Consider the following 20,173-nt stretch of genomic DNA (forward strand, 5'->3'; position numbering starts at 1 on the left):
GCCACCGCGCCCGGCCATCCCCTTTTATTCTTAAAGTAAATCTCAGAAATTAGAATCTAATTTTAAAATAAAAAATTCTCATGTTAAATACTTACTAATGCATAATAGTCTTCAGTGTCTCTTTGAATACACCAATGTGGATCTTTTCAACCAAATATTATACTATATTACTAACTTCTCCATGTTCAATACTATACCTCTCACTATCCTCCCCGTAAGTTGTTCTCATTTAACATTCAATAGATATGTTCATTTGTTGTCAAGCATACATTCCTAATTCCCAGGCATGCATTCCTACACACAACCATTTTTTTTTCTCGTAGTCTTGAGAAGTGACCTCCCCACAGTGTAATACTATTCGTCAGTATTTTCAGATAGCTCTGACTGGATGCACAGAATATTCGACTAAAGTTGACAACACAATTATTTATTAGTAGCCGAAACTCCAGATGTAGTCATTATATTGTTGCATCATTCTCCTATTTTCCTGCCTTTAGTTAGCTACCTTCTAGGAAAAATGGTAACTTAAAAATTCTATTAAATTCCATAGTCTTTATGAGATCCAACTGATGGCAAACACACACAAAACCACCAACTTCAATATGGCATGCAGAAGAAGTTCAGTACCAAGCCTCAAATTCCTTTTTTAACAATAAAAAGTCTGTTTTTTTAAAAAGTCCATCAAAGATATTTGGACTAGATTTTTGCCACAATAAAAAAATTAAATCATTTTAATTTCTGGTTTCACTTTTAATTCTAACAGGAAGAAGCAATTCTAAGGGCCCACTAAGCCAAAAAGTCTTCACTGTGGAATTAAAATTAGTTACCAAAAAAATCTGCTCATCACTAGCATTTTCTCTGTACATCCCTTGCCTCTTATAACCATCTACTGTTTATTAAAATACTCTGTATCTCCTAGTTATTTAACTATAATTGTCTTAAACTTTGTATCCCACAGTGAAAAAGTTCTCAAATTTTTGGTCTCAGGCCCCCTCTACACTCTTAAAAACTAAGAAGGATCACAAGGAGATTTTGTTAATTTGGGTTCTGTTAATGGTTATCATTTCAGAAATTAAAACCAAGAACTTTTTTTTTTTTTTTTGAGACAGAGTCTCGCTCTTGTCCCCCAGGCTGGAGTGTAATGGCAAGATTTTGGCTCACTGCAAACTTCACCTTCTGGCTTCAAGCGATTCTCCTGCCTCAGCCTCTCGAGTAGCTGAGACTACAGGCACCCGCCACCACGCCTGACTAATTTTTGTATTTTTAGTAGAGAGGGTGGTTTCACCATGTTGGCCAGGCTGGTCTCGAACTCCTGACCTCAGGTGATCTGCCTGCCTCAGCCTCCCAAAGTACTGGGATTACAGGTCTGAGCCAATGTGCCTGGTCAAAACCACTAACTTTTTAAAGCACACAAACACACATACTATTAGCCTTCAGAGTGATGCCACTGTACGCTATTAAGAGAAAAAGTAAAAAAAAGGCAAACTACATTTTAGTATTACCATGAAAAGTAATACTAAACTTTGTAGGCCTCCTATAAGGATCTCAGGAACTCTCACAAATCTCTGGACATTTGTCAAACGCTACCAAATATTCACATGCTTTGTACATATGGAGTGCTCAAAAATTACTAAGGAATTTAAAAGATAACATTTACTCACTTCAAATAAAAGAAAATGCTGTAATACATGACATCTATTTTTTAAAAGAATGCTGAGTTAATTGACACTCCCAAACTTTACAGCTCTCGGTCATCTCCTACTCATTTTTCCCTCTTGAAATCTCAGGAAAAATTACAAATTCATAAAGTATATTTAAAAAGTTATCAATCTATTTAAATTCAGTATTGATCTAAACATACCGGCCTAAGGTTAACACTTTATTTTTATGAAAAATCGCTTCATATCTGAGATACAACCTTACCGTGCCACTATACATTCAAATAATCTAATGAAAATTACTTACCAAAAACATTTAAAGATGGTGAAAAACAGTCAAAAAGAATTTTAAATATTTAAGACATAATTGTTTTCAAAACACATTTTTTGTTCTTGAAATCTGGGTTTTCCAGTAGAGATAACTTGGTGGTATGATATTGTTTAGAACATCAAGCCTTATCATGGAAAAACACTAATTGAGAATTAAAATAATTAGTTAATAATTAAAATAAATTTATAATGGTAATTGAGAATTAAGTCTAGGCTAAAGCTTCCCCACCCTTTATTTTTTGAGACAAGGTTCACTCTGTCACCTAAGATAGAGTACAGTGGCATGATCATGGCTCACTGCAGTCTATCTTCTGGGCTCAGGTAATCCTCCCACCTCAGTCTCCTAAGTAGCTGGGACTACAGGGACATGCCACCAGGCCTGGGAATTTTTTTTATTTTTAGTAGAGACTGAGATCTCACTATGTTGCTCAGGCTGGTCTCAAACTGCTAGCCTCAAGCAATCCTCCCACCTTGACCTCTCAAAGTGCTGGGATTATAGGTGTTAGCCACAACACCTGGCCTAAAGCCCTTTTTAGTGTGACAGATCTGAAACATTAAAAAAAAAAAAAAAAAAAAAAAGCCAGAGAATGCTTATTTTACTAAATAATCTTGTACTTTAGTAAAAATAAGACTATCAATCGTCTAGTCAGAAAAATTTGGGCTTGAAATAGATGAATTTACCTCTTTCCAACTAAGGAGGTAATAAAAATCTTACCAAAAAGGGGAATGCAAGGTGTGAGGTCCCCACTGTCTGAATGCTAATCAAGTCTCCTCACTTGTCGATTTACTTCCACCATTCTGGGCCACCTTGTCAGGTGATCTATTATGTCCAATGATCCTTCCTTTTACACAGTTCATAGTATGGTGTAAGAATGCTTTAATAAGTAAGAGGAGCCACCAACTGTCCTTAATCCCACTAGTATGTATTTCTCTTTCATTATTTCCTCCCCTCGGCTGATAACTTAGAAAAACTACTTAGGCTACCTTAACACAGTTCTAAATCACTGGAGTAGTCTAAGATTTTCCTGGACTTTTAAAACCTCTGAAGATTCTCCAACTTCCCTCAATATACTTTTGTCTGAAAAATTACTTTGTGAGTCAGGTATTTTTAGGTTTAATCTCAATGCTGTCTGCTGCAATAAACATATAAAAACCTACAAAATATTTCATGATGCACTATTCATATCATAATACATTCTAGAAAATAATTCTGTTCTTAACTCCCAGCTAAATGAGAGGACAATAAACTCACCATGGGCCCTTTGAGAAAGTTAGAGAAAGCATATTAAACCTATTGTATACACTGGCTCTAACAGATTACTTTTAGCTACAGAAATTATAATTTTAACTTTAATGATTTGCATCTTTTTTCTTTTTTTTTTTTTTGAGACGGAGTCTCGCCCTGTCGCCCAGGCTGGAGTACAGTGGCGCGATCTCGGCTCACTGCAAGCTCCGCCTCCCGGGTTTACGCCATTCTCCTGCCTCAGCCTCCCGAGTAACTGGGACTACAGGCGCCTGCCACATCGCTCGGCTATTTTTTTTGTATTTTTTTTTAGTAGAGACGGAGTTTCACCGTGTTAGCCAGGATGGTCTCGATCTCCTGACCTCGTGATCCGCCCGTCTCGGCCTCCCAAAGTGCTGGGATTACAGGCTTGAGCCACCGTGCCCGGCCAATGATTTGCATCTTTAGCTAAGGCAGCAGATATGCAGAAAAAACTGTTTTCACATATTGATAAGGAGGGATAAAAACACTCGATCTACTCCGAGGATTGTTATAAAGATAAAATAATGTAAAAGAGCTTCCTAAACGATCATGTGCTGAAGAAAAGAAGGTGTTGCAGGAATCTTCTTCATGTGAAATGGCCCTCATCAGATGGGTCACCCAGACATTGTGAGTGACTCAGCAATCTCCTAAAATTCTCATGTTAGTTCTGACACTATTATTACTAACCTTTCCTCCACAGAAGCTGATGGATGCCCAGCCATGTACATGACAAGAGACCCTAAGTCCAGACAGAAGTGATAGAAATTATGTATCTGTTCTCTTCCTTTCAGATATTACACCGAAACACATAGGTATCCCTAACCTTGCTCATTTCAACTGAAGAATTAAACTGGTTTTGTTAATTAAATCATTTAGAAATTGTATCTATAATTTTTAGCTATTTTAAAAGGTTTAGATTTACAAACAAATTTAAGATATTACAACGTTCTTATATAACCCGGAAACCCCAGATCCCCCATTATTAGCACCATACATTAGTATGGTATTGCAATTTATTAGTTGTTGCAATTAATCAACCAATACTGATAAATTAACGAAAGTCCGTTCTGTGTCAGATTTCTTCAATTTGCATCTAATGTCCCTTTTTTTGTTCCAGTATCTCCTATTACATCTAATCATCTTGTCTCCTTAGGTTCCCCTTACTTGTGAGAGTTTATGATTTTGAAAAATGTCAAATTTATCCCTCCATCTTCCATTCTAAAAGTTCCATCCAAAGTAATTTATGATTTCTTTTGGTCTTACTTCTTTTCCCTGTTCACATCTGGTAGTTATTAGTCTTGTGTACTACTGAACAGAAGAGCATTCGTGGTAGGACTCTAAAGCCCCTTCTTTTTTTTTTTTTTTTTTTTGAGATGGAGTTTCACTCTGTCACCCAGGCTGGAGTGCAATGGCATGATCTCAGCTCACTGCAACCTCCACCTCCTGGGTTCAAGCGATTCTCCTGACTCAGCCTCCTGAGGAGCTAAGATTATAGGCGCCCACCACCACAGCTGGCTAATTTTTGTATTTTTAGTAGAGAGAGTTGTTTCACCATGTTGGCCAGGCTGGTTTTAAACTCCTGACCTCAAGTGATATGCCCGCCTCAGCCTCCCAAAGTGCTGGGATTATAGGCAAGTACCATCGCGCCTGGCAGCGCCTTCTACTTTTCTTTTTTTTTGAGACGGAGTCTCGCTCTGTCGCCCAGGCCCGATCTCGGCTCACTACAAGCTCCACCTCCCGGGTTCACGCCATTCTCCTGACTCAGCCTCCTGAGTAGCTGGGACTACAGGTGCCTGCAACCATGCCTGGCTAATTCTAATTCTTAAAGTATAGTCAGTCCTCTGTATCTCTGGGTTCCGATTCAACCAACCTTGGATAAAAATATTTGGGGGGAAAACGATGGTGTACTGCACATGTATAGAAAGTTGTTCTTGTACTTTATTCCCTAAACAATAGAGTATAATAACCATTTACATAGCATTTATATTGTACTGGATAATACAAGTAATCTAAAGGTGATTTAAAGTACATATAAGAGGTTGTGTACAGGTCATATGCAAACACTATACCATTTTATACAAGGAACTTGAGCATCAGTGGATTTTAGTATCCAGGGGGTGTGTGGGGGCAGGGGTAGGGGCTGGGAAGTGGGACTGTGTGTGTCCTAGAACCAATCTCCCATGTATACCAAGGGGTCTGGAAGGCACATTTCATATTTTATTTCCTGATTTGAAAATAAAAATTTTACTTTTCATAAGCATGACACCTGCTATTCTTTCTTGAAACAATTCAATCCTCTTTCTTTTCCACCATTCCTTCCCTTGGTTCTTATTTTGCCTTATGGAATCCATTCTCTTCTACCATTAACAGCTACACTTTTATTCTACCTGTTCCTTAGATTAACTTTTTAATTAAAAACTTGCTTTTCTTCTAATGGAACTCCCACAATCCCCTCAAAAAGTCATTTTTGGTCTCCCTCAACTTTCCTCCAAAGGAAAGAATAAGGATGCATCATGCATCACTCCACCTCACCACCCAATGTTACTTTCAAACTGCTGTTCTACCACCATCAGTAAGTTTGGTTTCTGATGTCAATGCCACCGAATCATACCACACTCTTTCCCATCAAAATAGCCATTGGATTACTGGAACATCTCCTCCCATTACATAAAGACTTCAGCACCTGGCTTTATTTCCTTCTTCTCCATTCCCTGCATCAACCTATGACTTTTTCAAGACTCTCGTCTCATGATTTCTTAAAAACATCTACTTTGATGGTTTTTACCACATCCATCCATATTAGCAACTTCTTTTGCTACATCTTGATTTTTGCTTTCCTCCGTCTCTTTTTGTAATGGTCATTCAACACTTATATCTCCTTTCCTAACTTCTTTCTTTTCTTGATCCTCCTATTCCCACACAACCACTAAACCCACTTTTGACCTTTATGGTGACCCCCTTTCTATTCTCCCTTGACTTGACTTTACCATAGAGCCTAAGCTTGGGCCAACACTCTGCTCATTTGCTACTATTTCTTTAATGTTACACAATTTCAGACTTAGATAAATCCAGTCTTATATTCTGTCTATGCTTTCATCTGGGCTTGACAAATATTAAGAGTGAAAACACACAAACCCCACAAACGCTAATTCTAGAAATATTTTGTTAACCACTTTTAGCTGAATTTCCAGTCCATTTTTGAGAGTTTCCCCAAATCCAATAGAGTCTTAAGTCTACTTTCCTACTTTCAACTTGTTAAGCAAGTGTCTTATAATATTCAGATCAGAATTCAATCAAATTTTTCAACCAACTTCAAAATCCTCACTTCTTTCAACTGTTCTTCTTTCTCCCTTGCTTCATAAAGACATATAATGGTGACAGGAAAGAATAATGACTGTTAACACTGATGATTTCGGTACTGCTTCCAGCTCTGCATCTACTTTTTTTTTTTTTTTGGTGGAGACAGGGCCTTGCGAGGTTGCCCAGAATGGTCTCAAAATCTTGGCCTCAAGCAATTCTCCTGCCTCAGCCTTCCAAAGTGCTGGGATTGCAGGTGCGAACTACCACGCCCAGCCAATGCACCTACATTTCTTTGTGAACTTGATAAAAAATCTCTTCTGGTTCTAACAATGGTCCTAAAAAATATCTCTATATTTAAATCCCAACATGTCCACTATACTCCTGATCTAATCCTTACAATCAATTCTAGGACTTAAACTAGCCTTAGAAACAACTACTAGTTAATAGGTAGCGAGCATTTATTATATGCCAGGCACTGTACAAAGTTCTTTGCACATTAACACATTTAATCCTCACAACAGCTTTAAATGGAAGGTATTATTATCATTATGTCCAAACGTGGAAATGAGAGGACTCCAAGCCCATGTTTTAAATGATTATACATACTGCCTCACTGCAAACATTCCCCCCATTGCTTTACTCCTGAACTACCATCCTATTTCTTCTTCTTTTCTATGGCACACTTCTTCAAACAGTACAGTTACTTTCTCATCACATGTATATCCTTAATTCATTGTAATTTGATTTATACACTCTTGTGAATAATCTTATGTAACTACACTGTACTGAACAATCACTACTAATTTTAATCCTATTTATTTGATTGCTAGATTTCTTGTTTATCTTATCTATAACATAAATATGCACTGCTTATTTATAAGCAGTGCTTTCTTATACCTGGGAAATCTTGCTTTCTTATACCTGGGAAATCTTAAATCAAAATTTTAAACATCACATCTCTGGCCTCTGAATACACAACTCCACAGAACTCTTGTCCAAGTCTTAGGCTGAATTTTCTACTGTCCGATGGACTCCTCCACATTTTTCTCATAAGCTATCATATCAATAAGATGCCAAGTCCTATTACTTTTACATATAATTTTTCCCAGATTTCTTACTTTGCATTCTCATTTTATGTTCCTAGCTTAGATGTATAATTACATCTTAATTAAACTAAGAGTCTCCTACCTGTTTTTCCTAGTCTCCATTTTCACTTCTCCAACATACTCTGCAGCCGCAGTTGGTTTCTTAAAACTAAATTGGTCATTTTTACCCAACTGCCTAAAAATAGTTGATGAATCCTTCACAGCAATGGTTCTTAACTCATCCCCCACTTTGATAACCTGAAAAAAGCCAAACATCTAAAACTTGGTACATAATATCATCAAATAGTCGCAGATACTCAGACGCTCATCTTCCAGTCAAAAAGGAGTTTAAGAATTCCCCATATAAAATTCATACTCCCTGGATAACATCGGTTTTAAGATCTTGTCCCATAATACTTTCTGGCATCATTACCTTTCATATTTTTTCAATTATCCTATTCGTCACACATAACTGAATGTTTATCACTCCTAAAACATGACATATACTCTATCACATTTAATCATGCTATGTTTTTGGCCCATAAAACCCTGCCAATTTCTCCTTTTGTTGATGGATCACTCATTTATGTGCTGATAACCACACTAACTCCACTATATATTTCAGTTTGCCTCCAATTAGATCTAACTCATATGTTTGCTGTCTCTGATGAGACGCTTCACGAAAACAGAAACTCTGTTATTCTTCTGAGTCCCTGAAGTGTCTAGCATAGTGTTAAAATGACTGCTGAATAATACAATGAATGAATAAACCAGGATGACACTGAAGTGAGCCAACATCCTTCCAGGGCTATGAAATGTTCATGGCAATTAATTGAGGGTAGCCGTTTAGAGCTGCTAGTGAAAATCTTCTGCATAACCTTTACCTCCCTGAAAAGAATCACCTTTTATACTTTGGTCACAAACATATATAGTTTTTCTTCTACTAAATGCAGAAGCAAAAGAAGTATTTTCTTTGTTTTAGCCATACAATATATATTTGTCAACTCTTAAAAACAATTTCCTTAATAAAATCTGCAATCTGATTTGATTTAAACCTATCTTTATGCAGAAGATTTAATTATGCAAGGTTGGAGTTGATTACCACAGAATTTAGGCTGTTTGGCCTTAAAAATATTATCTCTAAGATGAATACAAGAGAGGTCTTCAAGTATCAACAGACTGTCATAGAAAAGGGGAAGGTAATGGAAAGTAAGTATTAACAAATGAAGTAAATTTCTTAAAACTACAGATAAGAACAATATAATGGGTAAACATAATGGATCCATTTAAGCAAGACCATGTGAAAAGTTTTTAATGGATGATCACATAGTCTTAACTACCTGCCCTGGATAATTAAACCTTTGAAAAACATTTTATAGTCCTATTGTAATAAGCGTATTTCATTGAAAATGCTGGTCAGTATGTAAACATGAAATGACGTAGTAACATTTTTTTCTCATCTGTAACCCGTAATACCTTCAAAGTATCCACCTACCATCAAACATATTTCCTTTACTCAGATAATAAAAATCATTCCAGATGTAAAACACATTCATTCAACTATTACTTATAATGGAATTAAGAGCTGAATACGCTCTCTAAAAGACACAGTTTCAAATTAATTTGTGACTCAAAAGTAAAAATTTTATCCAGTGTCAAAAAATTTTAAATAAACTCTATCTACTTTAGCTCTTCCAATGTTTCTTCCAAAAGACATAGTTTAAGACTTAAAAATTAACATTTTAAAAATTCAGCTGTAGCAAAGTAGAGGACAGTTCAATAATCCAAAGAGGTCAACATCATTTAAAATTGTACATACAAAGAAGCACACTCCAATGATTTTTTACTTCTTAGATATTAAAACACATGAAAAGAGAAAGTCAAAGTTATGGGACAGTTAGGACAGGTAGTGACCTCTGACCAAGTATTTCTGATTTATGTTGAAAATAAAATATTAATTTTTAATTAACATGTATTTTTTATTTTGGTGTTATGGCATTCAGCAATGTGCTTTAAAATCTATGTATTTTTAATATTTCTGAGAAAGGCTAGAATGTTTATGTACATGTGATTACTTTGGTCTTTCTTGGGGGATAGCTTTCAAATATGTCCTGCAGTAGATAAGTTTTTTGGTTTAATTTTATGGCTACTATTTGCTATAATTAGTCTTAATAAAATATTATAGAAACAGATTTTGAAAAAATTAGATTGACATAAATTTTAACGTGTTGTTTGTCAAAAAGATAAAAATATAAGTTCAGTTTATTATTTGCATGTTACATATCTACCCTTGTTTTGTACCCAATTTTGAATGAATGTACGAACAATACTCACTTTTCATTTTTTAATCAATAAGATAATCAGGCTAAATACTGAATGGACTTGGTAACAAAAAATATCTTACTATGTAAAAAAAAAAAAAAGAAAAGAAAGCTAAAATGATGGGACTTACATTTTTACTACATGTATATTATTATTCTTGATAACTATTCTACAGGGGAGAAGACGACAGGCTAAAATGTCAAGCTAATCTAATTTTATTCCACTATTTATTAGTTAGGAGTACGGACCTTGGAACTAGACTTCCTGGCTTTGAGTGCTAGGGCTTGGTCACTCAAAAGTTAAAGGAATCTCAGCAAACTGTTCTTTCTGCCCTACTTTCCAAATCTGTAAAATGGGATCCATAATGGTAACTACATTTAGAGATGATATATTACTTGTGAAGGGCTAAGAACAGTTGAGTGCCTGAAACAGGACACAAAAATGGTTAGCTAATATTAGTATTCATATTCAGCAAACTTTTGGCTCCTAGGATTAACACATTTCATTCTAAGCTACAGTATTTTAAACGTTTGTGTCACAAAATAATGACATAAAAAACTCTAAGCAGGCCAGGCGTGGTGGCTCATGCCTGTAATCCCGGTACTTTGGGAGGCCCAGGTGGGAGGATCACGAGGTCAGGGATCAAGACCATCCTGGCTAACACGGTGAAACCCCATCTCTACTAAAAAAATACAAAGAAATTAGCCAGGCATGGTGGCGGGCACCTGCAGTCCCAGCTACTCGGGAGGCTGAGGCAGGAGAATGGCGTGAACCCAGGAGGCGGAGGTTACAGTGAGCAGAGATCACACCACTGCACTCCAGCCTGAGTGACAGAGCGAGACGACTCCGTCTCAAAAACAAAAAAAAAAACAAACACCAAGGAATAGAGGTCAAATCTAAGGAACTAGTATTAACTTAATAATTTTCGAGCTATTCCTAGGGTGGCAACTATTGCAAAGGGATCTATCTAAGCATTTTGATAGTGGAGCCAAACTTTATACAGAGATTCAATGGTGGCAGAAAACACAGCAAATCCCTTCTACCAATACCAATGATCCAAAAAGCCTAGTTCTTAGAAACCAGTATATATGCATCTTCAAAACCCCTTTTCACTGAGGTTTCGTTTTAGAAAAGTCCACTTAACGGCCTACATCACAATAATTAACTAAAAGTAGCCTTACTAAACCACGAAAATACCATGCCATATTCTTGTTCTTTCTAAGCTCTGGTTCAAGAAACCCAAAACCTTAGAAGCAGCATTCATCTCTGTAGGAAACCCTGAACAGCCTAAATTTATTAAATTATATCTGAAAGACTAGAATGAATCTTGTTTAAACACACACACACACACACACACAAACACACAAAAGTAAAGAACACAGGCATTACCTATATATATTGTAAGAAAATATGAGTATTGCTCTATTACCTCACTACTGCAGTACTAACTAATATGCAATCCGTCTAGTTTTGTAGTTTTCCCCTTCATCACTGTAGATGAAAAGCAATAATGTATTTAAGAAAGCCACATTTCACAAATGGCTTTTTAAATTGTACATATCATCCTATTCAAAAAGAATAAACAGGAGACTACACAAAAGTACACATACAACAACAAAAAATACCTAAGAGATCTAAATCCTCTCAATGAATAAATAGCTCACATGCACACCTGGATGGGTTTTTTTCACAATTATCTATACAAGAAAAGTGATTTATCATCTATTGGTATTTACTGAGAAAATATTAATGTATCCTGGTCTTCCGTTTATGGGCATGAATTCCTTCTGAGAGAAAGATTTCTAAATTTTAATTAATTTTGCTTAGTCCTTTATCCACCCTACCCCCTTCCTTTTTTGGGCCATTGTTCAAGGCCAAATTAAATAATTACATACATCTGGGCTAAGGTCACAATTTCAAACCACTCTGGGCTACTAGAACCTGCAAACAACTGACAGTTTCAAAAGTTTAAAGCAGACAGTGGGAAGAATCTATAATGTACCTGTTCATAAGCTGGTTTAAGTACTTACCTGAAAACAAAAGCTGGGCAAAAACTTAAAATTAGTAAATAAATGCAAGAATTTAACTAATTGTCCTACACAAACTGAATTACAAGGTTGGTAATTCTAGTTGATGAAGGAAAATTCTACTTCATAAAGATTTTCAGCTAATTAATGGAGAGAAGGAATATGTGAATTAGGGGAGAAAAAGCAATATTTGCAACCCACTAGTGAAATTAATTAAGGCAGCAACCATTAGTTACTAAAATCATTAGCAGAAAAAAATGTAACAAAAGGATCAGAATGTCAACACCCAAATCCACAAAGTCTTAAAGCATCATTAAAATCACTAAAAGTGTGGCAACCAGATATTAGATGTCTCCTACTGAGACACAATAGGAAGCACAAGAAGCACTTAAAAAAAGAAAAAAAAAAAACAAAAAAAACCAGGCTCTAAATCTTATCAAGCCTTTGGAACTAACTTTAAGTTTATATAAGAAACGCAGCAGACAGAAGAACAAGTTAACATGACACTCTAAGGACACAGCAAGGCTGGTCTAATCTGTGAAACTTTCTAAAAGGATAACCATGTCACTTCATAAGTAAATGGACGTGAGATTGGGAGTAGAGAAAGGGAGAGGACTATTACAGACTGAAACAGACTAATGAGATAAAACAACCAAATGCTATGTGTGGCCCTCCATAGGACCTTGTTCTGAACAAATCAAACTTTAAAAGCATTTTCAAGAGAATTGGGGAAATTTTAATGTGAGTTGGGTATTTGATGACATTAAGAAATCATTGTCAATTTTGATTAAGTGTAATAATCATATTATGGTTTGGAAAGAAAATGTAATTATTTTAGAGATACTATGGTAATATTTGAGAAGACATGTCATAATGTCAAGGATTTGCTTTAGAATACAAAAGAAAAACTGAATAGATAAAACTAAGTGTCAGCACTATTGAACCAAGATGACAGGTGTATGGGATTCGTTATATTAGCGTACAGCCTAAATCTCTAATAATAAATTAATAAATATTACCAAATGAATAACCCATATAAATGTAACAAAGAAAGAAAATCAAAATAAGTTTTCCAGTTAATTTTATGTATCACAAATATATAGAAAATAAAAATTTCAGTTTAACAGCTAATTAAAATTGTGCCAGCAGAACTGTACCAAAATAGATTTAAATGACATTAAGTTACGAGTTCTTTTCTGTATCAGTAATTCTCAACTCTTGCTACACAGTAAAACCATCTTGAGATCCTAAAAACATAGGAATGCCTGTGACCCACTCCAACTATTCTCAGTCTGGGGTAGAATCTGGTGACTTCAATGTGCAGCAAAATTTTGAGAAATAATGTTCTATAAGACCTACATGTTTACCTTTATGAATAAATGTATCTGTTCACAATGATAACTATTTTAACGTCAATGATTTCCTACGAAAGATCTGCTTTGCCTTTCTTTTAAAAACTTTATGATGAGAATGCCTGTTCCTCAATCTGAAATACAAGGAAAGCTCTAAGATAAATATTCTTTGTACACACTCTCTCTCCTAATTTTTAGAATGCAGACAACATGTTCATGAAAAATTACTTCCAGCAACTTTTCTAAGTGATCTACCCCTTAATAAATTAACTACACCTCTTAACATGAGAAAACGATTATAATATCTCAATTTATAATCTGAAGGATTTTTGATCACCATGTTCTTTGAAACAGAATATGTGAATGACTAATAGTCTGCCACGTTTGTGATTATGTATTTAGATGTCAGATTTTTAAACTCATTACAAAGTACTCAGTTTCCTTTCTTTGAACAAATTACATTTTCTGAGACACTATGATACCTAGCATTGAAGGAAACAGAAAAGCCAGATATAAATGTTAGTCTTAAAAAAGTACTGTGTAAAATAAATCAATTCAAATTTATAGTACTGATTCTAAAGTAACTAAACTCAATCAAGTAGCCAGATCTAATAAAAAAATCATACAAGGTAAAGTGAAGCCCCCCACAAATATTTAGCAAAAGAGTATCACCTTATATTTGTGTTCTTACAAAATTTTTGAAACAAATTCAATTATTTCATTTTGAACAAGTACTGTTTCAGGAAGACTGAGCAGGAAGGTAATCCCATCAATACTAGTTTGTTGAAGTCATCTGATTAAATAATTAGAGGAAAAGATTTAGTTACTATTCTAAAAGGCATGTCCTCACTTATGCGATATTGGGTATCACTGTAAACAATGTTTAAAAAGCAAAAAGAAAGGTGGAAACTGAGATCAAATATTCACCAAATGTATGAAGAAGAAAATAGTGTCTTCATGTCGTACAAATGAACACTTTGGGATTGAGATCAATTATTTAAAAAGATAGATTATTTAAACATACTTTTCCAAAAACTGACCTAACATACATGAATAAAGCTGAAGGCTTGGCTCATCCAAAATATGCATATTAATATCCTTACTACCCATTTTATAAAAATTATTGTACATCCTAACAGAAAGAATGCAGGTAAGCAATTTAGAGAATTGTGACTGTCAAATAAACATTTAAAGACTGCAAACTAAATCTTAACAGAAATTAATAGACATTTTCCTATCAAATTAATCTTGTGAAATTAAAAAATAATATGCTGGTAGGGGAAAAAGTAGGACACCCAGCCTCATATATAATTAATATTAGTTTAAGTTAATATCACCTTTAGATGAAGAAATTTGCAAATAATGTAAATAGGCTTTAACATTTTCTTTGACCCAATAATTCTAATTCTAGGAATCTAGTCTAAGAAAATAATTTGAGAGGCAAAAAAGTACAAGGGTGTTTTAATAAAAAGTATGGAACAGCCTATATGTCCACTTTCAAAGGTACAACATATCCACTAACATGCTATGCAGGTATTAAAACTATCTTTTAAAACAAATTCTAAGTAAAATGTCAATTACAGTAAAAGATAATGCAAATCTGCAAATACAGAGCAATTTTAATTTTGTAGAGAAACATGTATTTACATTAAAAATATAAAAATAAATGGTTATCTCTTGTGAATTACCAAAACTTGGGTCCATTATCTGATTTTTAAAACCTTTAACTCACCTACTTTTAACCTATTTTTGAGTATACTTAAAAAGCCCAGTTATAACAAGATGCAAAAACATTAAAACAGATAAAAAATGAAATCACTTAGGAAAGGCTAAACATTTTTTCCTTTTTCTTATGAGGCAGAGATGAAGAAACAAAAATGCATTATACTAAAAAATTCAACACAGAAGTGGAAAAAGACACTAGACAATTTTTTGGTGAAGGGAGGAACTTAATTTACATGCTTTTAATGTAAAAACGTAAAACACTTAAAAAATGAACAAAAGTGGTCGGGCATGGTGGCTCACACCTGTAATCCCAGCTCTTTGGGAGGCTGAGGCTGAGGGCAGATCCCCTGAGATCAGGAGTTCCAGACCAGCCTGGCCAACATGGTGAAATCTCATCTCTATGGAAAAACACAAAAATTAGCCAGGGGTGGTGGTACATGCCTGTAGTCCCAGATGCTCGGGAGGCTGAGGCGGAAGAATCGCTCGAACCTGGGAGGTGGAAGTTGCAATGAGCCGAGATTGCGCCACTGCACTCCAGCCTGGGCCACAGAGTGAGACTCCGTCTCAAAGAAAGAAAAAAAAACGACTTTATTATTGTTTCAAGAGTTTCACCAAGGTCATAAGATCACAAGGAAAATGCTGAAAAATTCCCTAGAAGAATCCAGGTGACTTCTAAACAAGCCTCCCCTCCAGGATCCAAGCGCATCTAAGTATATTCAGATGGGCAAATACACACAGCTCAGTATGGTCCAAAGAAGTGATTATTGTAGTCCATTGTTAATGCTAGCTGGAGTTTCTCATTATTTTATCTTTAAATTGTTTCTAAGAATTTTTCAACTTCTTAGAAACTATATATAAAATCTTGATGACACCATCTGTTTTAATAAAGTAATGTATCTGCCAGGTGCCTAGCTGAATGCCTATAACCTAGAAGTTACTCAATAAATTCTGATTCTTTCTATAACAACGTCTATCAGTAAAGAGTTTAATAATCTACAGTAGTAATTATAAGCAAAAACCATGTTTCACTGTTTCACTCTTGACTTTGCCTTTAAAAACTGTACACTGTGAAATATTCAATCTTATTAACTCGAATTACGAATTCAGCTAGACACACACAGAGGGGTAGAGATTCTGTCAGGAAAGAGTGTAAGTGACCTAAAGCATCTACTACAGTCATCAAAAACACTATGACTTGTGCTAGATATACCAGAAAATTCAAATAAAGGGTCAGATTTGTTTGTTTAAAGTTGCCAGAATTAACAAGTAGTTAATTCTGATTAGTTACTAGAATCAAATATCAACTGCCTTAGAGTATCTTTCTCTCCATATATACCACTTACAGATTTCAGATTCACAAACTGATGGCATGATTGTTATATATTGGGAAGTATTTCCAATAACTACTTCATTATACGATTTTTTCTTTTTGAAATGGACATAAACTAAACTGTAAAAGCTAGTTTGTCAACTATCAATTTTGAGTTCCGTATGTATAAAAATCATGACTTAAAGATAATCTTACAAATACTAGAAATCAAGAAATACATCAAATAAAAGAAGACTCTAAAATTCCATCTTATAAAATCACTTTGCATATTTTACTTACAAAATAAGATTTTCCTGTATTTTTTTCTTCATCTTGATTTCACTCTATCAACTATAAGTTGCATATGCTTGCACTGTATTTTTTTAGGAAGCTCAAGTCCATTGTGGTACAAAGTAAAATATAAATGATTAAGACAAAATGCAAAGAAATAGCAAAATTAATTTTACAGAAAATTTCTTCTAGTTTAAACTGTTTTTTTAAAAGGCCACTACAATATGCTTCAAAAAAAATCCCATATGCCTCCACCCATTATGTATGTTTTGTCTCTTAATATTTCACTATTTCCACGCAATGCTAAATTAAAACAATCAGATCAGCACTGAAAAACACACACAAGAACTTCAGGCCTAGACTTGGGCATAGTGACATTAAGTTTAAAGCGTAACTACGGCATTAAGAATTCAACAGTATTTCTTCATTAGAGCTTTTCTTCTTTTGTTCTGGGAGAGTGGCATGGAAGAGAAGCTGAAGGTATTAAAAGGAACAAAACTAACATAATTTTACTTAGAGTTACGGAGAACACTTTGGATTGTTCTTAACAGTATTCATATGCCTTCACTTGAGAAAAAGAAAACTCATGAAACCTAACACAATTTGGTAAGGCCCAAAATGGAGGGATTCATTATACTTACTGGTACTTTTCCATTTGGCAAAATGGGAGAAAAGTGGTTAAGACAATAAAAATCATACCTAAGAGAGATGTCTCCTTGGCAAATGCTGCAGCAATAGCTGGATCCAGTGCAGGTTGTCCATCCCCAGATGGAAGATCAGGTCGAGTATAATCCCTACTTTTATCATTGTTGTACTTTACGTTCAAATTCACAAGTTTGGAAAAATCAATCCTTAGGGTACAGCAGGCATTATAAATATTCTGACCATCTAGGGCCTGTAAAAGTGAATAAAGTACATCAGCAATCTTAAACAAAAAATAAAAATTAGTGAAAGTATAATTTTAATAAAACTCAACAACAAAAACTCGAATTTAAAAGCTACCAGGAAAAGGATTCCAATTTCACACATCAAATTTTGCTGTTCCAGCTGTCCATGTATTAGTCTCCCCGAAATATTATCTTCCTTAAATAGAAAATGCTACTTCAACCTAAAATACAATCAGCTAAGCATCCATGCTAATACTTTTAATTGTAAAAAATTGCAAATAGGTTAATTTAATAAAAAAACTAGTAAGTGTCACAAACAGGAAGTCCTGCAAAGTAGTACCACACTACTCTGCTCAATAAGGTTAATTTTATTATACATATATTTATTGCTGGATGGCAGTACTTAGATGATTCAGTACAGTTTTATAAGGTAACTGCTATTTGATGCCACATTGTACAAAGTTGCTTCAAACCAAATTATCCTAACACATAATAGCAATTCCCATAAAATGAGGCAAAAAAGAAAACACTATTTTCCTTAACCTGAAATGTTCACCCCCAATCAGATTATCTTGATGAAATTAGTAAATCCAATGTCATTCCAGAAAAGTTCTGAAACTGACAAGTGCCAGGTCTAGGATTAATTAAAAGCCTAGAGTCTTTTAGGTCATCTTAAGCAAGTTGTTTAACCTCTCTGAATCTCAATTTTTTAATTGGGAAAACAGGAATGATGACAATGGCTGTCATGGTTCCTCACAGGGTTATTATGAGGAATAAACTAAAGATCACATATGTGAAAATACAAGATAAAGGACTATGTTACTGCTATGATTATCTTGTATTTTTTCTGCTCCTATATAATCATCATTTCTAGTTCAGCTGGATATAAGCTGGAAACAAACTAGAGAACAGGTGAACATACTGTTAACTTTTCATTAAAAGAATAAACATGTCGTGTTATGGAAAAAGTAAACCTCTACAGTTAGCTTAAGTATATAAAGCTTTTAATTCAAATATTCTCACCTCTGGGAATATAAAACCTTTTTTCTTAATACACGAATTTTTTACGTGACTAATTTACCTAGCTAAAAACTAACCTAGAAAATAATTCAACACAGGTTCATTCACTTCAATACAGCACTGCTAAAAACTCAAAGGGACTTCATACACATCAGGATTTGAATTACATTTGGGTTAGGCAAGGTACCTATCATCACATAAAAGTGGAAGCCATGTATCAACTTTATCAGCCAGAATAACATAACTATTAATTCAACACCCTGGTGTAAAGGCAAACAAAGCACTGAAGATAGGTATTCATTTACTAATGTAGCATTCCTATAGGGAAAATGTAAGATAAGTAATAGAATTGATGTTTCTACACAACAGATTAAGTATCAAAAGATGAGTAGCAAAATTCACTCTTAGGTGACTACTTCAATGTTGCCAAAGAGAAAATGATAGCTTATGAGAAAAGATCTGGCTTTGAGTCACAGTATCTAGGTTAATGCTAAAAGTGCTGATACAAAATTACTAAACCCACACTATGTTTTTTAGGAGCTGAATTCTTTCCCAGCAATACTGAGGGCGATTGCCAAATTATCTAACAATTAATATGCCCATTGTGAGAAAGCCCTCCAGGAACTTTTGAAATTTTCCCATTGAACATTAAAACAAAAACAAAAACAAAAACTTTATGTAGGTGGAAACTACACAACTATACCTAAGGTACAAGAGCTAGAGAAATAAACAAACAAGATGTAAATTAATCATCTGTTAGCAAAAGAGGAAAGAAACAGGAGCTGAGGATGCATGAGAACAAAAATCCAGGTATTTTAAATAGTTGACTAAAGTAGGTGACCACAAATAAGAAAGGGAGTAAAATCAAATTTAAAAAACATATGCAAGCTCACTTCAAGCTCATGTATTTGCAAAATCCCAAGAAACAGCAGTAGCACACAAACCAGTCCTGTGGTTCAGCAATCAGGAATGCGGTGATCTTGTTGGAGTAAAGATTTCTGACAGTAAAAGCTCAAGACAATTTGCAGAAAGACCTTCCAAATGTGCCTACTCACAGTGAAAGTTTAGACAGTAAGCAAAAACAATCAGAAAAAAAATTTTCATGTAAATTTGAAGTTTATGGCTAAAACATGGAAATCAAAACACAGGAAAGATATTAGGCACAGAAAGCATAATTACAGCAGCACAATGAAACACTGTATATGGACTAAAAACATGAAAAGCCACAATAAAACTATTTCCATTTTTCAGAATGTTTACTATTTATAACTTACTTTTTTGAAGAGATTGTTGGGGATCAGATTTGGCACACGGTGAGAGAAACCATAACTTCCAAATTCTTTAAATATCTACTTTTTAATTTTTGGCAAGTCATGAAAAATTATCAAAATCAACAACACAAAATTAAGCTTATAATACTAATGTAATATTTCAGACTAATTATTTACCACTATCAACCCCACCCTGGTAGATTATGCAGGATATTCCTAAAGCATCCTAAAACCACTGATTTCATCATAAATTCTCCATTAATATGAATGTAAAATATACAGATTGTAAATTAAGCAGATGTCAAGCAGAATCTTTGCCCAAGATATTAGGA

At 34.6% G+C, this 20,173-nt stretch overlaps 1 protein-coding gene across 5 annotated transcripts in view; it reads right to left on the reverse strand.

Annotated features, from left to right (window-relative positions):
- Positions 1-20,173, reverse strand: part of PTBP2 (polypyrimidine tract binding protein 2) — a 93,735-nt gene that overhangs the window by 13,244 nt on the left and 60,318 nt on the right. For all 5 annotated transcript variants that reach the window (XM_033195308.1, XM_033195310.1, XM_033195306.1 and 2 more), the window contains exon 8: positions 17,363-17,558. In XM_033195308.1, the coding sequence (XP_033051199.1) occupies positions 17,363-17,558 (196 nt within the window). The remainder of the gene's footprint in view (positions 1-17,362; positions 17,559-20,173) is intronic.

Source organism: Trachypithecus francoisi, unplaced genomic scaffold (genome assembly GCF_009764315.1).
Source record: "Trachypithecus francoisi isolate TF-2019V2 unplaced genomic scaffold, Tfra_2.0 Lachesis_group5, whole genome shotgun sequence".
Taxonomy (NCBI): domain Eukaryota; kingdom Metazoa; phylum Chordata; class Mammalia; order Primates; family Cercopithecidae; genus Trachypithecus; species Trachypithecus francoisi.